The 20,525-nt window shown below is 36.6% G+C and overlaps 1 protein-coding gene across 1 annotated transcript in view; it reads right to left on the reverse strand.

The window, feature by feature from the left end:
- Nucleotides 1-20,525, reverse strand: part of SLC5A8 (solute carrier family 5 member 8) — a 53,756-nt gene that overhangs the window by 12,529 nt on the left and 20,702 nt on the right. The window contains exons 4-11 of the mRNA XM_055395116.2: nt 19,212-19,279; nt 17,833-17,987; nt 14,930-15,070; nt 11,946-12,075; nt 9,993-10,081; nt 8,774-8,886; nt 5,881-5,948; nt 952-1,038 (exon numbers count right to left, since the gene is read on the reverse strand). Of these exons, the coding sequence (XP_055251091.1) occupies nt 952-1,038; nt 5,881-5,948; nt 8,774-8,886; nt 9,993-10,081; nt 11,946-12,075; nt 14,930-15,070; nt 17,833-17,987; nt 19,212-19,279 (851 nt within the window). The remainder of the gene's footprint in view (nt 1-951; nt 1,039-5,880; nt 5,949-8,773; nt 8,887-9,992; nt 10,082-11,945; nt 12,076-14,929; nt 15,071-17,832; nt 17,988-19,211; nt 19,280-20,525) is intronic.

Here is a 20,525-nt window from a genome sequence, read left to right on the forward strand (position 1 = left end):
TACGTTCATTGTGTGTCCCAGCAAAGTCAATACGAATAACTTAAGTCATCAAGATAAGCCACTAATGACAGGTATCAAAGGAACCATAACTTTCAGTTCAGTTCAGTTCAGTTCAGTCGCTCAGTCGTGTCCGACTCTCCGTGACCCCATGAATCACAGCACGCCAGGCCTCCCTATCCATCACCAACTCCCGGAGGTCACTCAAACTCATGTCCACAGAGTCGGCGATGCCATCCAGCCATCTCATTCTCCGTCGTCCCCTTCTCCTCCCACCCCCAACCTTTCCCAGCATCAGAGTCTTTTCCAGTGAGTCAACTCGTCGCATGACGTGGCCAAAGTATTGCAGTTTCAGCTTCAGCATCAGTCCCTCCAATGAACACCCAGGATCGATCTCCCCTAGAATGGACTGGTTGGATCTCCCTGCGGTAAAAGGGACTCTCAAGAGTCTTTCCAACACCACAGTTCAAAAGCATCAATTCTTCGGTGATCAGCTTTCTTCACAGTCCAACTCTCACATCCATACATGACCACGGGAAAAACCATAGCCTTGACTAGACGGACCTTTGTTGGCAAAGTAATGTCTCTGCTTTTTAATATATTATCAAGGTTGGTCATAACTTTCCTTCCAAGGAGTAAGCGTCTTTTAATTTCCTGGCTGCAATCAGCATCTGCAGTGATTTTGGAGCCCCCAAAAATAAAGTCTGACACTGTTTCCACAGTTTTTCCATCTATTTCCCATGAAGTGATGGGACCAGATGCCATGATCTTTGTTTTCTGAATGTTGAGCTTCAAGCCAATCTTTTCACTCTCCTCTTTCACTTTCATCAAGAGGCTTTTGAGTTCCTCTTCACTTTCTGCCATAAGGGTAGTGTTACAATTGACAAAAATTGTAGAAATGCTACTGTAGTTGGAAAAGTAGATTCATTACATATATTCATCTTTTATACTTACAATTGAGTTGGCAAACGGAACCAAAATCCCCAACGCAAACAAGCCCACAAGTGGCCCACCAAGCATGCCAAATAAGCTGAGTGCTGCCTACAAAATTAATAAGAAGTCATCAATCAGCAATCGGAAATCCAAAGTTAAAACATTTAAGAGTAATTTCATTGACATGAGGATTTAAACTCAGACTCCAGAAAATCATGGCAGCCTTGCCATTGACAAAGAGATAATTAGAACCTGGAAGTTTCTGCATCTCAGGCTCAGGTTCTATCTGTTCATTAAGTATCCTCAATAAAAGAAGCAAACTATAAAGAGGACAGAGAATTATGAGGCAAGAGGGACACTACTCCTCCTAGCATTGTTCTTGTAGATGTTAATAATCACATCACTCCTTTGTGCTTTGGTAGTCTCAAAATGCTCTGCAAAACAAGATTGTGGATAAGTACTACTAAGTGACTAGAGATGGCAACAAAACCCAATGTTATCCTTGATTTCCTAAAGATAGAACTAGAATGAGAAATGTGATTTCAAAAAAAAAAAAAAGATTGATCAAATCATGTATAAAGTTTTATCCTGATTGGCTAACTGCAACCTTGGCTTTGAAGGACAGATGCCAAAATCATGATAGTGAAAAAAGTTTACAGTGTGAAGAATGCAAAAGTGCAAATAGCTGAAACATTCAAGAGATGTATGTTCACAGTATTCAGACAGCTAATTCTTGAGAGTGAATAGAACCATCAAAGAAGAATCAGGGACCCACTGGTTTGTTCACAGAGTAAAAGGGACAGATGGAACAGAATTAATACATTAAAGAAAAAATGTCAGTCAAAAAATTTTAGAGGGTATAGACTGCAGCTCTGGGTTATAAAACAAACAACAACAACAAAAGAACTCTACCTAGTGAACTAGGGAAGGAGTAAGAATAAGATGACAGAGAAGAACTAGTGTTCAAGGAGAATATGGACTCAGAATATGGTCCTAAGGAATCATTTCACAATGCCTCTTGAACTAAGAGTCCAGTTGGAAGGAAGGTAGACTTCACTGCAAAATGTGAAAAGTTACTTGGCACATGTAGTGGTCACTGTGACAGTGTGACCTAGAGCCAGTTCTGGAGATACAAGGAATAGTCTCCCCACCAAATACTTGTTTCAGGAAATAAGAAACTGGTTACAGCTGAAGCAAGGAAGAGGTGTCTTAAAGTCATGATGCCTCTCCTAGAATATCTCATTACCTATACTCAGGCCAGAGCTGGTATATGAAAAAGGGGGAAAAAGAGGGAATTAATCATAATAAGAGCTCTAAATAATAATTCAGACTATGAAGGAAAGCATACTAACAGGAGTTTTGTTGGTTATAGATTAGGTATACCAAATGAGGTTAGAGTTTCTAGACCTAAATCATTCATTCATTCATATAATCAGAATGAGAGCACACTAGTTTGGTGGCTCAGAGGTTAAAGCGTCTGCCTCCAATGCGGGAGACCTGGGTTTGATCCCTGGGTTGGGAAGATTCCCTGGAGAAGGAAATGGTAACCCACTCCAGTATTCTTGCCTGGAGAATCCCATAGAAGGAGAAGCCTGGTAGGCTACAGTCCATGGGGTCGCAAAGAGTCAGACATGACTGAGCGACTTCACTTCACTTCATACACTAAGCAACAACCAACCAGAAAGGAACCAAATCTTAGGCCTGAAGCAGGATTCTGGAGGACTTGCTATGCCTAGCATTAACATTCAAGTTTCTGGGTCATGCTGAGGTCCCAGAGTCCCAGAGTCGGATCCAGGTGGCCATGGAAATTTCATGGACCACTTGGGGGTGATCAGATAAGTAGATATTTATGAACCAATACATAGTTACATTCAACCTGATGTACAAAATATCTACTTTGTCTTAGGAACTGTAACAGATATTTGGTACAGTATCAAAGAACAATGACATAATCCTCACCTTCATGAAATTATAACCTATTTAGTAAAACCGTTCCGTTCCGTTCCGTCGCTCAGTCGTAAAACAGACACTAAATAAATGACTGCAATAAAGTATTACAATGGGGATGATAAGAGAAATATGAGGTCCTCTGGGAACATAATAGAGGGGAACTCAAACCTATCCAGGTAACAGAAAGAGCCTTTTAGAAAATAATGTTTAAGCTGAAACTTGAAGGAAAAATAAGACTTAAACAGTAAAAGAGTACTAAACAGAAAATCAGAAGGATACAGAAGAACTCAGAACCATCAATGAGAAGATCTATTAATAACTGACACTTATCAACTGAGCACACATTCCTTTCAGGTTCCCCTGTAGCAGATACCAAAATACTATATCCTGGGCTATAAAACAGACTTCAACAAATTTTAAAGAATTAAAATCATACACAATGTGTTCTCTGACCACCTTGGAATGAAACTAGAAATCAATAGCAGAAAGATAACAGGAAAATCTCCAAACACTTAGAAACTAAGTAACATACTTTTAAACAATCCATGGGTCAAAAGGACATATCAAAGGAAATTTTAAAATACAAATACAAAATATGAAAAGTTGTGGGACACATCTAAAAGTGCTAAGAGGGAATATTTTAGCAATTAGTGCATAAATTATAAAGAAAATTCTGAAATCAATCATCTAAGGTCCTACCTCAAGAAAAACAAAATCCAAAGTAAGCAGAAGGAAGAAAATAATGAAGATAATAACAAAAACTAATGATTTAAAACAGAAAAACAATATGGAAAAATCAGTTAAACAAGAAACTAATTCTTTGAAAATATCAATAAAAATTGACAAACCTCTAGCAAGACCAAAAAACAGATAAAAGATAAAATTACCAATATGAGGAATAAAACAAGAGCTAACACTACAAACTCTGCAGATATCAAAAGCGTAATAAGGGAATACTGTGAATAACTTCACAAACATAAATTTGACAACTTAGGTGAAATAGACCAAATCCTTGATCCATTTTATAATTCATCCAATATGAAACAGGTAATTTGAATAGCTATAACTACTAAGGAAACTGAATTCATAATTTTAAATTCCCCCCAAAAGAAACCCCCAAGAGCAGATGGCTTCACTAGAGTATTAAACCAAACAGCATTATACCAAAGAATTAACACCAGTTTTGCACAATCTCTTCCAGAAAAAAGGAGAGAATTCTTTCCAATTTATTTTATGAGGCTGGTATGACCTTAATACCAAATCCAGACAACGACATTACAAAAAAATATTACTATAGATCAGTATCTCTCATGAATATAGATGTAAAAATTCTTAATAAAATATCATCAAATGGAATTCAGCAGCATATAAAAATAACTATATGCTATGACCAAGTGAAGTTTATTACAGAAATGCAAGGCTGGATCAACATTTGAAAATCAATCAGGATGATATACCATGTCAAAGGACTAAAGAAGAAAATCATATTGTTATAGCAAATGACGCTGAAAAACCATCTGACAAAATTCAACATTCATTCATGATAAAAACTCTCAGGAAAACAGGAGTAAAGGGGAATTTCCTTAATTTGCTAAAGGGATATACAAAACTCCTACAGCTAAGGTACTCAAGAACGAATTACTAAATGTTTTCCTCATTCAGGGGCTTCCCTTGTGGCTCAGCTGGTAAAGAATTTGCCCGCAATGTAGGAGACCTGGGTTCAATCCCTGGGTTAGGAAGACCCCCTAGAGAAAGGAAAGGCTACCCACTCCAGTATTCTGGCCTAGAGAATTCCATGGACTGTATAGTCCATGAGGTCGCAAGAGTAGGACATGACTGAGCAACTTTCACTTTCACATTTCTCATTAGACTGGGCAACAAGGCAATGGTGTTCACTCTCCCTACATTTATTCAACATGATGTGGAAACTGAAGCCACAGGAATAATATAATAATAATAATAACAAATTGAAGCAATAAGGAAACAAAAGGGACATGCACAGACTGGAAGAGAAGATATGAAACTGTCCCTATCTGAAGTTGAAGAAAATCCCAGAAACTAATAAGTAAACTCAACAAGGTCACATGATATAGACAAATATACAAAAATCAATTGTATCTCTTATACATTAACAAACACATGGACACCAACATTAAAAATACAATATCATTTAACTTACTCAAGAAATGAAATACTTAGGTATAAATCTAATTAAATATAAATGGGACTTATAAAAATTACACAGTTGGTGGTGGAAAAACTTAGGGATGATCTAAATAAATGAAGAGACATACTACATTTATGGATTAAAAGATTCAATGTGGTAAAAATGTTCCCGAGTTGTTATATAGGTTTAAGGTAATATTATAAAAATCTAAGCAGGGTTTATATATATATATACATATACATATATATGAAGAGAAGATTATTCTAAAATTTATATAGGAAGGCAAAGAAACTAAAATGGCTAAAACAATTTTGAAAGATAACAATAAAGTGGAAGGAGTCAGTAAATCTGGATTCAAGATTTATTACAACATGATAGTAATCAAGACTGTGATCTTGGCAAATGGATATACATACAGATCAATGGACTGGAACAAAGAAACCAAAAATAGACCCATACAAACATGCTCCATTGATTTTTCACATAGGTGCAAAGGCAATCAATGGAAGAAAGATAGTTTTTACAACAAGTGGTGTTACAGCAACTGGACATTCACAGGGAAAAGTAACCTAAGTCTCTCACCATTGAGGAAACTGGCTAAAGGATATGTGGAGTCTCTCTGTATTATTTTTTACTATTACATGTAAACCTATGATTATCTCAAAATGGAAATTTTAATTAAAAACAACTTTAAAGACTTTAGTCATATCTGTTCCTTGGTATGTCTATGGGTAGATATATAAAGAGAGAAGTCTAGAAGGATGATCACATCAACTTTAAAAAAAAGAAGAATTTAGTGATTATGACTTAAACCTTTGAGGATTAGCTCTTACCTGCAACAAAGCTCCCATTAGTGAAGCCAGTGCAGCCATGCCAATACACAGGGCTCCAAACAGCACACCTATATGGATGACATAAAAGCCATTGCAAAATCCAGACACAGTTGATTAGAATTCTCAATAGGATTAGCTACCACACCTTGATTCAAAGTGTGCAATATGAATATAATGAAGACTGACCACCTACCTCGGAGTCAGGTAAAAAGGCAACGGGCTGTTTTTCTACACCGTCAGCAGTGTGCAAAGAGGAAAGAAAACCCTGATATTATGTCCCAAGATTTATTATATTAGGTTATATAAGTAAAGAATCCCTAAAATTAACTATAGGTATTTTAAAACTAAAAACCATTGTGTCACTAATCTAATCCTCCATAAACATTTGTTTGTAAAGGAAAGCTCAGGTCTCTCTTTTCAGTTTGTCAAAAACAGGACACGGTTTAGCTCTGCTCTGATGGGGTAAGGGAGTAATAAACATCAGAAAGTCTCTTGACTTTAAGTATTCATTTCTCCTGGGAAGTGGCAAATCACATCAGAGTATTTTAGGACCTTTAGCCTTCTTATAATCTCCATCAATATTCACAAACCTTTCCTGTTAAACAAAAGCAAAGAAAGCCAACTTGAAGATAAGTATTATATTTCCCCCTTCTACCAAACTCTTTCCCCAAAACTTCTTTATAGAAATTCTCAAGCTATCATTGGTGGTCAGTTTATGGAATTTTTTTTGTTTTTTGGCTTTCAGTATTTTCCATATTTTCTCTAACTACACATTTTACTTTTGAAATTGCTTTAGGAAAACTCTGGAGAAGGGAATGGCAACCTACTCCAGTATTTTTGCCTGGGAAATCCCATGAACAGAGGAGCCTTGTAGGCTATAGTCCATGGGGTTGCAAAGAGCTGGACACAACTGAGCAACTAACACACAGAAGAAAATTCCACCCCCCCCATTTTTATTTTTAAAGATTTCCATTCAACAAAACTCACCTGAAATCCATTAATATAATTTCCCACATATAAACTTCAAAATATAAAAAATAAAATGAATGAGAAATTTGTTCATAAAAAAATTAGTGCATTCCTTATGTTATTTCTATCTTACTTACAAAAGCACTCACACCTTTGTTAAGCAAAGTGAGTAAATAATCTCATTGTGCCTGAATGGAAAACTTTACATTATTTTTTTTAAAAAGAGCTTTATTGCAATGATTTTCCATGTCTCTAAATCCTAATATAAATAGTATTTCCAACATACTAAATTTTTCTCTACTTGGTAGCTCATGAATGGTAACCATTGTGGTTTTTTTGTATTCAAATTATCAGAAACATTCAAGTCATTTGCCATATTACATACCTCAACATAATGATTATATTCAACCCTTCAAAATGAATGAAAGCTTCATCTACACTAGTGGAGTCAATTTGTTATTAATCATCATCAACATCATTCCTTGAGCATCAGCTAGTACCTCTTGTTTTACATGGATTGTCTCTAAATCTCACAGTACCTACAAAGTGAATAATTTTTGTTTTCATTTTCCATATAAAGAAACAAAGGCTCAACTGGGTTTGCTTAAGGCTTTGTTGTTGCATAGTCACTAAGTCATATCCTACTCTTTTGCAACCCCATGGACTACAGTCTGCCAGGCTCCTCTGTTGCCAGGCTCCTCTGTCCATGGAATTTCCTAGGCAAGAATACTGGAGTAGGTTGCCATTTCCTTATCCAAGGGATTTTCCCCAAACCAGTGATTGAACTCACATCTCCTGCACTGCAGGCAAATTCTTTACCATCAAGCCACCTGGGAAGCCCTTGCTCGAGGCTAACAGTTAGTAAATTAGTGAAGCAATTTGGTGAGGCCAGCAAGTCTTCTGGCTTCAAAAGCTTCTATTTATTCTACTAAACCACATAGCTTCAACAATCCCATAATGAGCCTAGCTAAATATCCTTTAAGGAAGCATTATATCATTTTTTTAAAATTATGCTCCAGGCTTAAAATCAGGTACATAATAAAATAATTCAATGCTATTTAAATTTAGGGGACACTGAAGAATATAAATTAAGTATGTATTCCAGGCTACAGTCATGGCAATTACATACAGAATTGTGGTATAAAACAGAATATTATTTACTATTTCTTTGACAGTCTACTAGTGCTATTAAGTTGAGGTTAAAGATTCTTTTTTAAAAAACAAATTTGTTAGTCATTCATCCTGAAACAAGTATACCCAAATGAAAATGAAGAAGTGCACTAGCTAGGTTTATCTGAGTTAAATACTGCATCTGGGACATTTAGAAATTGAGGTTAAATATCTTTCCATTCAAGATGATATTTAACCCCTAATAAGATCCTACAATCTATGAATTTGAGAATTCATATTGAATAAAGTTGAGCATTCCTCATACAATGTTATTGACTATCTCCTGGACAGCCTACACATGCAGATAGAACAATCAAGACTGATTAAAAAAAATCATAACACTCTGCTTCTTTATCTTCAGTCCATATACATAAGACTATATATCTTAAACTGTCAGTGCCCTCTTAGGTAATAGAGAGAAAGTGTGACTCTTGGTTCCAAACTAAGGATATCTCTTAAAACTGTGTTTGATGGAAACGGGTTGAATTTTTAACTGTAGCTAAGAATGCTAACATAGATTTGGGATAAGAAGAAGGTAGAAAAGAAAGTTAGCCAAATAGGACCCCTGGAAATTGTTCTTTGTGGTCACCGGACAATTGTTTCAAGTATATCCCAAATCTTGATTGCAAATATGGCCATGACAGCATTAAGTCACATGCATGCATACACTCACTATTTTCCATGGAAAATAATTTCTGGTATCTCTAAAAATGATCTCCCAGAGTTAAAATGGAATTGTGAAATGAAGCCTTACTCATTCCTTGTGAAATCCAAGAGAGAGACTTTTCCGAGAGAGATGGGAAGCGAGGTTTCACTAGGTCTTCCATGGTTACTGCTGCTAAGGCATTAATACTGGAGGATACTGTGCTGTAAAGGGAAATCAAATTTTTAATGTATATGTAAACTTTAATAATACCTTAACTAGGAATAAGAAAAAGGAAAACATATTGTCACTTCTGAAATATAACCAGATTTCTACTACATTATTTTTTTAATTATTTATTGAAGTATAGTTGATGTACAACGTTGTGGTAGTTTCTGGCATACAGCAAAGTTATTCAGTATATATATGTATATATGTATGTACATATTAATATATACATATATATATTCTTTGTCATATTATTTTCCATTATGGTTTATTATACGATATTGAGTACAGTTCCCTGTGTTATATAGCAGGACTTTGTTTTCTTATCTATTTTACCTACTACATTATTTCTTAATAATTACATCATCCTCTTTCTGGAAGCTATCATCCAAGAATGATTCAGGCAAATCCATATCCATAGGCTTAATAGTGAGAAAGGATAATTTAATGTTGCTTCCATTTTGCAATTAATCCTTATTCTCCATGAAAGAATCTCTTAGATCATGCAGTATTACTATATAACGACTTTAAAGCACATTTTTCTTTGTGCATAGAAAGGACTATCATAAGTCCTCACTAATATTCACCATAAATATTAATAATATTAATTTGTTGGATCTTCACTAACATATGTTGTACATGATAATAATAACACAGGAACAAAGTGCAATGAATAAGCTCAAACACAAAACAAGATTCTTTGGACAGTATATATTATTCAGCATGTAATAGGAGATTTGTATTCTAAGTTTTCCATTTGACCATGCTTTAGTTACATTCATATTTTAAACCAAGACTATAGGTCCTTATTTTCGACCATCAGCAAAATTTATCATCGACTGATTATCATTATTGTGACTGTATGGGGTATGTGATGATGTTTTAGACAGTAGGAACTAAAGATAAAAGCAAAGCCTTGTGACAACAGACAGCCAACCCTCACAGAGAAGAGTCAGACTGACAGAAAGGAGACATGGAATAATTACCTATTTGGGGCCATTTGTGCCCATGTCCAGAATTCAACTTTATCCACCCAAATATCCAATAATAAAAGAAACATCCCAAGAGTGAAAACTTGTATTATTAGAGTCCTAGTTCACACCTTAATGTTCCACTGTAAGCACAGGCCACAAAAAGTCCAGGAAGTCCCGGATAATCTTGCAGAATGTCCAGTACCAAATAAGGCATGAGCTGAAAAATTCCAAAATTTACTCTTGAGTACTATTGGCTATGAAATAAAATTAATTAACATCTCATTTATCTTGTGGTATTCAAGAACTAAAGGAAGATATTCCACATAACTGAAATTTCCAAATATGAACAATTAAACTCTTTACCTGCTAAAATTTAAATAAAAGAATAGAATAGTAGTTAAGGGTACAGGCTCTGGATTCAGACAGATGTGGCTTTTGTTATTTAGTTTCTCTGAGCCTCAGTTTCCTCATCTGTAAAATAGGAATACTAATCCTAACCTCATAGAGTTGCTACAAAACTTAGATCATCTAAGTAAGTTCTTAGTATAGCACACAGAATATAGTAAAGGCTCAGTAATAGGCAGCTGTTCTCATTGTTTGGAATAATAAATCAATTTAAAGGAAATATTTTTACATACCTCTGTGCTTGAAGCATTCACTTAATTTAACTCCACTTGATGACTCAAGTTTATACCTGTGAACTTCAATCACTATTCGGGATTGAAAATGTAATTAGAGCTGCTTATACAGTTGACCCTGGGACAAAATGAGTTTGAACTGCATGGGTCTGCTTATATGCAGATTTTTTTTAATATAGAAAAATATATATGTAGAACATCATATGCATGACTGTTGAAGTGGATAACCTATTCTTACACAGGTATGACGTGAGTGATATTTAATATGAAAACAACATGTTAGGGTTTTTTTTACTGTTTTATTACTGATTTCAAAGAATTGTGTTACCGCACAGTATGTCTCTCTCTAATAACTGCAGAAACTGCAACAACCAATCACAAGTAAGTGATTTAAAAAAAACACACAACAATGTTTCTAACACTATATTATGAATATGACTATTATATTGTATGCCATCAAGACTTTATAACAATTCATTCATTAGGGTATAGGCTAGGCTAGCATGAAGTAATCATATCAATTACACTAGGTTACAAATAGCTCAGTTGGTAAAGAATCTGCCTGCAATGCAGGAGACTCTGGTTCGATTCCTGGGTCAGGAAGATCCAGTTAAGAAGGGACAGGCTACCCATTCCAGTATTCTTGGGTTTCCCTTGCGGCTCCACTGGTAAAGAATCTGTCTGTAATGTGGGAGACCTGGGTTCAATCCCTGGGTTGGGAAGACCCCCTGGAGATGGGAAAGGCTATCCACTCCAGTATTCTGGCCTGGAGAATTCCATGGGCTGTAAAGTCTATGGGGTCACAAAGAGTCAGAGATGACCAAGCAACTTTCACTTTCACAAATTAAGCAATTGTATTACAGATGGGGTCGCGGAGAGTCGGACACAACTAAGCGACTGAACTGAACTGAACTGAACTGTCAATGCATGAACTGCCTTGAAAAATTTTCCAGGTATTTCCATATATTTTTCTATTCTTTCTTTATTTTTGGCACCGTGTCTTTGCCAGGGCACTTGGGCTTTCTCTAGTTGCAGTGAGAGGGGCCACTCTCTGATCGCAGTGTGCAGGTTTCTCACTGCAGTGGCTTTCCTTGTTATAGAGCATGGGCTCTAGAGCACGGGCTCCAGTAGTTGTGGCACACAGGCTTAGTTGCTCTGCAGCATATGGGATCATCCCGGGACCAGGGATTGAACCCATGTCCCCTGCATTGGCAGGCAGATCTTTCACCATTGGACCACCAGGGAAATCTCTCAGCATTGGAAGTAGCATTCTTCATTCTTGTTATGTCTGCTAAAATAAAAAATTTCTAAATGCTTATAGAAACTAAAAATGAATAATGTGCCTATTTGCTATTACTTTACAAGAACATGAACACTCTTTCCTCCCAGCTAATAAACTTTGGGGACGTCATTACTGTATGTAAGAAAGACATGGTACTGGACCTGGTCTGGTGCAGACACTTTCTTGGCTGTCCAAGGATCACAGTCATGGTACCTGGAATAGAGGGCAAGTCCACAAAGCACTGAGCAGACGAGGATCACCCAGAGTCCCACGAGATTGACGTAGAGAGACCTAATGAAGTGAAAACAAACAAGTAATTGACAATTTTAATTTCCATCTCAAAGATGAAGAAAATTGTGAAACAGAAGAGACTTTAATGAACTATATTCAATAAACATTCATTCTCTTTTGGGTGTCAAAAATGCTACTTCTTTTATTCCGGCCTAACCTTCTATTTATGAGGTCAATCAAACTGTATTTGGAAATATTTGGAGTAGATGGGGTTTTGCCACCGAATGAATGCATCCTCCTGGTCAGAGTTCCATTGGTGTTATTAGCTTTATAATGTTTAACTACACTACTCTGGGCTTCCCTGGTGGCTCAGCAGTAAAGAGTCTGACTGTCAACACAGGAGATGCAGGTTCCATCCCTGGGTCAGGAAGATCCCCTGGAGAAGGAAAGAACAACCCACTCCAGTATTCTTGCCTGGGAAATACCACAGACAGAGGAGCCTGGTGGGCTACAGTCCACAGGGTTGCAAACAAGTCAGATACAACTTAGTGACTAAAGAACAATTGTAACAAAATTACACTACTTCAGGACCTTTTGTCATGAAATAGAGACTTTAATAGTCAACAGAGCAGTGACTATTATTCATTTTCACTTTTAAAGTGATGCAGTTATAAACTGCTTGACATTGTTAGCATCTACATAGCAACCCACCAAAGTTGTTTAAATGTGTTTTGTGATGCCATCCATTAAATAGGAAAGGCAAACCTGCATTCCTAGACAGGTATCTTCCAAAATAATGTTCAGCATTTCAATACATGGTATGTGCTCCAGTAGAATGTAAAGGTTTATGTAATAGCACTGGAGTCAGTCCTGAGCATAAATCTTCGCTCTCTCTACCACATGTGACGTTGAGCAAGTAAATTAACCTCTCTGATCCTCAGTTGCTTCATTGACAGCTAGAAATATAAAACAGTGTCTATCATATAGTACAATAGCATGTAATAACCCCTTGTTAAATGGGAGTTAGTGATATTACTAGTGTTAATATCATTGAATGCTATGTCTTATCGGGGAAGCCCTATTTTAATAAGCAGTTGATAGCAAATATTTTTTCCACCAAGGTGGCTGTGGTTTTCTCTCCCAGGGGTACTACAGTGGACATCTGGACTGAAGAGAGGTGTACACACCACCACCAACTCTTATCTCCTTCCCCAGGGCAGCCTGCACAAAACAATGACTGGATCTAGAGGTTTAAAGGCTGAGTTCCCTCAAGCCAACCTGGAATAGCCTGAAGGGTCATCTCAGCTCTAAAACTCCTGTTGAGGCCTCTGTTGAGACTGCATTTCAGTCTACCTTCTCCCTCTGGCCAATCTCCCCTTCCTTCTCTTCTACAGTGGTAATTCCCTAGGAGACTCTGGCATGCTAACCTCCATCTCAAAGTCTGCTTCCAGGAGAATCTAACCTGCTGGAAGTCCCAAACAACAGATTTCTAGTCTTTTCCCTTGATTGACTACATTCACTGTGTGTTTTGTTACTGCCTAATGAGTAATGGATAACCAACAAGAATCTACTGTATAGCACAGGGAACTCTGCTTAATACTTTGCAACAAACTAAATGGTAAAAGAATTTGAAAAATAATAGATACATGTATATGTATAACTGAGTCATTTTGCTATATACCTGAAACTAAACCAAGATTGTTAATCACTCTTCCTACCTGGAATGCTCTCCCATTCTTCTCTACCGACCCATATGTGGTTTTCCTTCAGGACCTGCCTGCTCAACAGGAATCTCTCATTCATCCCTGCCTTCACATCCCAGGATTTGAGGTGGAAAAGGGAATTCACATTTACTGGATCCCTACCACACACATGACAAACACAGTATTTTATAATTCCTCCACAAGATGTGTCATATGCTCATTGTATAAGTTTAGAAACTGAAGTTCAGAGAGTCTAAGAAACTCACCCCATTACTCAAGTAGCAAGTGTTAGAACCAGGTTATAAACCCATAACTGTGTCTGAATATAAAATGAAACAACACATCTGGCAGTACAGTACTCTAGAACATTTCCTCTACTTTTTCCCTTACATTGTTTCAGGAAACTGTTATACCTCATTTTTCACATAGTTGCATATATTTTCCTAATTTGATGCTGTGTTCCTTCATGATTGTTGTTCAGTCACTAAGTCATGTCCGACTCTTTGCAACGCCACAGACTGCAGCACACTAGGCTTCCCTGTCCTTCACTATCTTCCAGAGTTTGCTCAAACTCAGGTCCATTGAGTCGATGATGTCATCCAACCATCTCATCCTCTGTCCTTTATTATAAGAGCCATATATTTATAATTTTTATTCCTTATATTTCCCTATACAAACAGATACAAAATAAATGCCTATTTATTTGATAAGGTGTGTTTTACTTAATAATTGATACAAATTTTCTTTTGGCTGCACCATGTGGCATGTGGGATCTTAGTTCCCCAACCAGGGATCAAACCCTCACCACTTGCTGTGGAAACACAGAATCTTAACCACTGGACCACCAGGAGCACAGCACCACCCATCAGGAGAAAACGGAATTAAAGATTTGCTGAGTGTGGCTCTGCCCACCAGAGCAAGACCCAGTTTTCCTCATAGCCAGTCCCTCCATCAGGGAGCTTGCACAAGTCTCTTATCTTCATCCATCAGAAGGCAGACAAAAGAAACAGAGGTTCTTGATATAAATATTTTAAAATATCTGATTCAAAACATACAGTACCACTTGGTTCTATGTGATCCTTTTGTAAGAATATCATTTATCTCTTAGAATTTCATGATACAAAAGACAAACTCCAGCAAAGCTTGACGTCTGAGCATCCATAAAGACAATTCATAGTTATTCACAATTCATATACCATAGTTTGGCTTACAGTTTTGCCTGGAACCTGCTTTTACAGGAAATATATCTCTGCACTTGGGATTGGTTCACACCATAGATGCTCGTCCACGTAAAGGTCCCTCCTATAATAATCGTCCAGAATGTGTGTCTTTGCAAAGGGTTAGGATTAAAGCTAAATGAAAACAAACAAAAAACAAGTTTGAACTCTCAGTAAACTACTACAGAAATCTTTCTAGAGTGTTTTGGAAGCAAGCAATGTATACTTACATAAATATAAACAAATATATATATATATACACACACACAAATATGTACAGATTGAAAAGTAATATAAAAGGTAAAATATTTCTAACTTAAGTTCAGTGAAATTAAAAAATTGATACTTTCAGAGATTTGGAAATTCTGGATAGGACTGGGGGCAAAATGAATGTTTCAATCTTTGTGAACATTTATAGAAACTGTTCTCCCATGGCCACAGGAAATTATTTAAACAAGTCTGCCATGCTGTAATCAAAGAAGAGCATGAAGCTGAAGAAAGACAGAGCAAGCAATTCCTAGGTACACTGGAGCAACAGATATGGTACTGAAATAAACATAATATTGACACATTTCGTGTGTATAATTCCTCTCCCAGAACATTTATAGTTCCAGTTCTACTTTATATTCAAGCTGAAGAATTCAATTAATGCAGTTTAAAGGGTTTCATGTTTAAAACTACCATGTCATTATAACCATGATCTTAAAATGCTATGTGCACAAACTACATACTCATAGTTGGAAGTCACATTACGGCACTTAAACAAAATACAATTACAAAGAAAGCTCCACTTCCACATTCAGTACATCTTTAATTTTTCTTATTGTATCATCTTGGAAGGAATGAGTCTGTTCATCTCTGATACACAATATAAGCTTGAAAATTTTCTGCAAAATTAGCTTTAATGGAAACATTCTGCATTTATGAAATTCTGAAATTTCACTTCAAAGTTTATATTTGAGCTCATTTGGGTAAAGTGCTACAATTTTATGTGTTTTCAGCATTCTAATGGAAAGATGAGAGCCTCTATTCCATTCTCTAATAGTTAATATCAAAGTCTAAGAGTTTCAAGGGTGTTGGCCCTTTCTCCCATAAAGAAAGTGGCTACTGTACTAGCTAATAAATGTCAAGAGCCAAAGGGTTCTGTGAGTTACTGGAAGAAAGTAAGACAAGATTTAAAACACCCAATTTAGTGGTTTTGGTTTTGACAATACAGAATACATATGCCAACTATAGACAGTATGGAAAATGTCAACACAAAATCCTTCTCTATGTTTATCCTACCCAGAGCAGATTTATTGTCCACCATCATATTCTCAAAACATATTTGAATAACAAGGGATATACAATAAGGCTTTTCATTATTCCTTAATTGTTGGAAACCTTGTAAGGGTCATAAACATGTCTAATCTTTTACTTTTTGGACTCTCTTACTGGTTATGAGTTATTATTTCAATGCAGCAATGTGTTTACCCTTCATATAAACTGACAGTTATTTTGCAGAAAAATTGATTGACTCCATACCCTTTCCCCTCAACTGAGCTGACTAGGAAGAGATTTGGAAGTAATCCAGGTCTACCGAGTGGCCACTGGTTGTTTCTGCCTCTTGGTATCTATTCCCCACTCTTCTACCCACTCCAGTATTTTTGCCTGGAGAATCCCACAGACAGAGGAGATTGGTGATCTACAGTCCATGAGGTCACAAGGAGTTGGACATGACTGAGAAATTAACACTTTTAGTAACAGTAACCTAGGTTTGCCTTGGGAAAATAACCATTTCTCCATTAAATAGTCTAAATGATGGTCAATCAAAATGTTCTGCTCTGTCCTAGCTAATGGATGGAATCAAGCCTAAGCTAAGCCAACTGGAGGCTCTATTTTCCTTAAATATATTGAGAACAGTTGGAGTTGATTCACTGTAACTCATTCTTGCAAATTAAGACATTGACCCTGTCCAATTTCTAACTTTATTCTCAAACACTAACACCTTCTTTCAGAAAACCAGAAGAGAGCCGCCAAGTGTAAAGTGATTTTCTTTCCTCTTGCCAGTGATTTCAGCTTGCTTATCTCATAGCAGGGCTGTTTAAAAAGGAAATTAGCTGATTCATGTCAAAATGAGCCCATTGAACATGAACATGATTGAACATGTTCATTCAACATGTTCATTCAACATGTACATTGAACATGATGTATAACGAAGACACTATCAATCCAAAAGATAAAGTGTTTTAAATAGTCTTTTAAATTGTGTGATATATTTGTGATGAAATATCTAGTTTCTCCATTAACCTTCTTTAAGAAAGTTGAATAGTTGTTGAAGACATTATATCTTATGTAATGCTGATACCTGGGGCATTGGCCATAACTTCTCTAGTCAATATTCTAGAAATAATATTTAATATTACATAATGTACATTAAATAATATTCAAATATAAAATACACATATATAATAATAATATACTATATATTTCCAGGGCCATATTAAAAGAGGAATTCTCTAAGCTGCTTGAAACAAAGAGTTGTCAAAATGGAATCATTATCTGTCAGTGCTTTTCTCTTAAGAGGTTTCCTTTCCTTACCTCTCCACTATATCTTCCCTTCTCTCCCTACCCCTACCTTTCAACATATTTCAGATTTTAATTTCTGGAAGAAAATACTCTTTTGCTATCAACCCCTTCTCAGGAGGAAGTACCACCCTCAGCACTGTGACTGCTTCCACCCTTAAAGTGAAAACTCCTTACACATTTGTGTGCCAGCTTCAAATTTTTGTACCATGACCTTAATGGTTAGTTTTCTAATGTAAATTTATTATTTCAGCCAAGAGACTTTTTACAGGAAAAAAAAAAGGAATGTTTTATTAACCAAGAAGTAAATACTTAACCAAAAAGCAACTTACTTCCAGAAGTTTAATCTTCCTCCATTGGAGGCATCATTTATAATAGTGCTGATTCCACCTTGAATCAATGCAGCCTTTATAATCACAGATAGAAAGCCAGCCACCATGATTCCAACTTGAAAAACATCCGTCCAGATAACTGCTTTAAGACCACCCTTTGAGGAAAAAGTGTATTAGGATTAATGCTTCTACCAGACATTATTAAGCACTTACATGCTTATACACTCTCCTGGTCAAAGATAAGGAAAACATGAATCTTGGCCAAGAAGTGCACCCAAGAGAGAGATAGTTAGGAAGGTAGTACTTAGATCAAACTTTCAAATATAAACAGAATCCAAAATGAAAGGTCCTCCCAGCAGAGAAAACAGCATGGGCAAAAAGCATGTGCTTAGTCACTCAGTCATGTCCAATTCTTTGTGACCCCATGGACTGTAGCCTGCTAGGCTCCTAGAATTCAAAATACATGGCATGCTTAGTGTGTCCAGATATATATTTTGGAGCAAAGTGGAGTGGTGTAGGGATATTGTTAGGAAGACAACTCAGAGTCAAATTGCAGTATCACAGATTTTATCCTATAGGCAGGACTGATAGTCAAACAGTATGCACAAAGATGGTATGTGTGTGTGCTCTGAGGGGATCCAGTTCTGTGTGATCCCGGGACTGTAGCCCACCAGGTTTTCCCCTGTCCATAGGATCTTCCACACAAGGATACTGGAGTGGGTTGCCATTTCCTACTCCAGGGGATCATCCCAACCCAGGGATCAAACCCGCCTCTCCTACAGCTTCTGTATTGGTAAGTGGATGAGCACAAAGAAGCACATACCAGTTACTGAAAAACTAAAATTGTTTTGTACTAGTCACTACCCAAGTATCCCCCTCCAGAACCTGACCCAGTCCCTCTTTGTGAACCTTGTCTTCTACATCATCGAGCAATTAAAGTATTAAGACTTAGAGTATCACAGGTTGCACAAGACTTGCACCACTGCTAAGGATCAGCATTAATGATAATATCAGTGCCCATGCCATACTGGTTCTTACATATTTTGACTGTCACTCCTGCTTATAGGCAATGGAAATTATCTCAGGTTACTAAGCCAAGGAATATTGTGAGCATAGCTATAATAACATGACGACAATAAGAGCAAATTATGAAATGAGATTGGGGACCACTGCATGGTTCAAATGAAGAAAAAATATCAGTTATGATCAATGTTTTACAAAGGATCAAATTTTACCCTGGACTGAATATTCCTTATAAAAAATAAGATATTGTGTGAAGGAAATATAAACAACCCAGACTGCAGCATGCATTGATTGAAACTTTTAATTTTGCAAAGCAACTGTATAGGATAAAAGGAGAACTAAGGTTCTTGACATACCATAGTGCAGTAAAATGTGCAGACCACACCAGTAGCCACTACTACACCCCACAGATCAAATCCCGTCACTGTAGAAGAAAAGAAAATGCATTTATAACTGTGAAATATATACCAGTACTTCTCAAAAAAATCATCAGCGAGAGGCTATATCATTTATTGGGCACCTACCTCTATACCCTCTTACCCTAAACCAGTCCCAAATCTCAAAAAATGTACCAAAACAAATAGAGTTTAAAATTTATTTGATGAGTTAAATAGACCTGGCATCTACCCTCAGACACTATACAGGATCCAACATTGGCTAAATCAAATACATGAAAAAGCATTTATATTATAATTAAGCTGAGAAACTGCTTGATATTGGGAGGTGGTTACCCAGACTGAATGGGGTCATAGGATATTTGTTGACATGGTTCAAATAAACACAATTTTCTACCAGTCCTTGAAAGACAAGCTGTCCATGTTACTAAAATGGGACCAAGAAAGAGAAAAGCTTATATCATTTGTTACCATTTATTTAAGAAGTAGAGGGGCAAAACTTCCCTGGTGGCTCAGTGGATAAGAATCTGTCCGCCAATGCAGGAGACATGGGTTTGATCCCTGATCCAGGAAGATCCCACATGCCTTGGGGCAACTAAGCCCATGTATCACAGCTACTGAGCCTGTGCTCTAGAGCCCGGGAGCTGTAACTATAGAGCCCACATGCTGCAACTACTGAAGTGTCATTACTGATTCCATCACCATAGGGTCATTTAATGTTCCCCAGTCCTCTGTACTTCTTCTGAACTAGATCTAGAAGCATTCTCAGACTTCATTTCAACTTTCTGCAGTAATAAGCTGCAACTATTAATGTGTCATTAATTAACTCATTCAATTTTTAAAAAAAGAAGCAGTGGGTCAAATTATATTTTTTAATGAAAGGATAACAACTCTATGCCCACAGATTTGAAAGAAAATTTTACAAAAGATATCTGATAAGGGATTGTTCTTCATATCATACAAAATGCTTAAAACTCAACAGTAAAAAAAAAAGAAGAAAAAACCTGATTCTAAACCATACCAAGACCTTAACAGATACCTCAAAAAACGTATATAGATGACAAATAAGCATATGAAAAGATGCTCCACATCATATGTCATCAGGGAAATGCAAATTAAAACAATGAGATACTACTATACACTTGTTAGAATAGTCAAAATTTGGAACATTGACATCACATGCTGGCAAGGACATGGAGCAACATAAGTCTTTCATGCATTGCAGGTAAGAATGCAAAATAGCAAGAGCCATTTTAGAAGGCAGTTTGGTGGTTT

This window comes from Moschus berezovskii, chromosome 6 (assembly GCF_049115385.1).
Source record: "Moschus berezovskii isolate FMDL1 chromosome 6, NW_MosBer_1.0, whole genome shotgun sequence".
In the NCBI taxonomy this organism is placed as follows: domain Eukaryota; kingdom Metazoa; phylum Chordata; class Mammalia; order Artiodactyla; family Moschidae; genus Moschus; species Moschus berezovskii.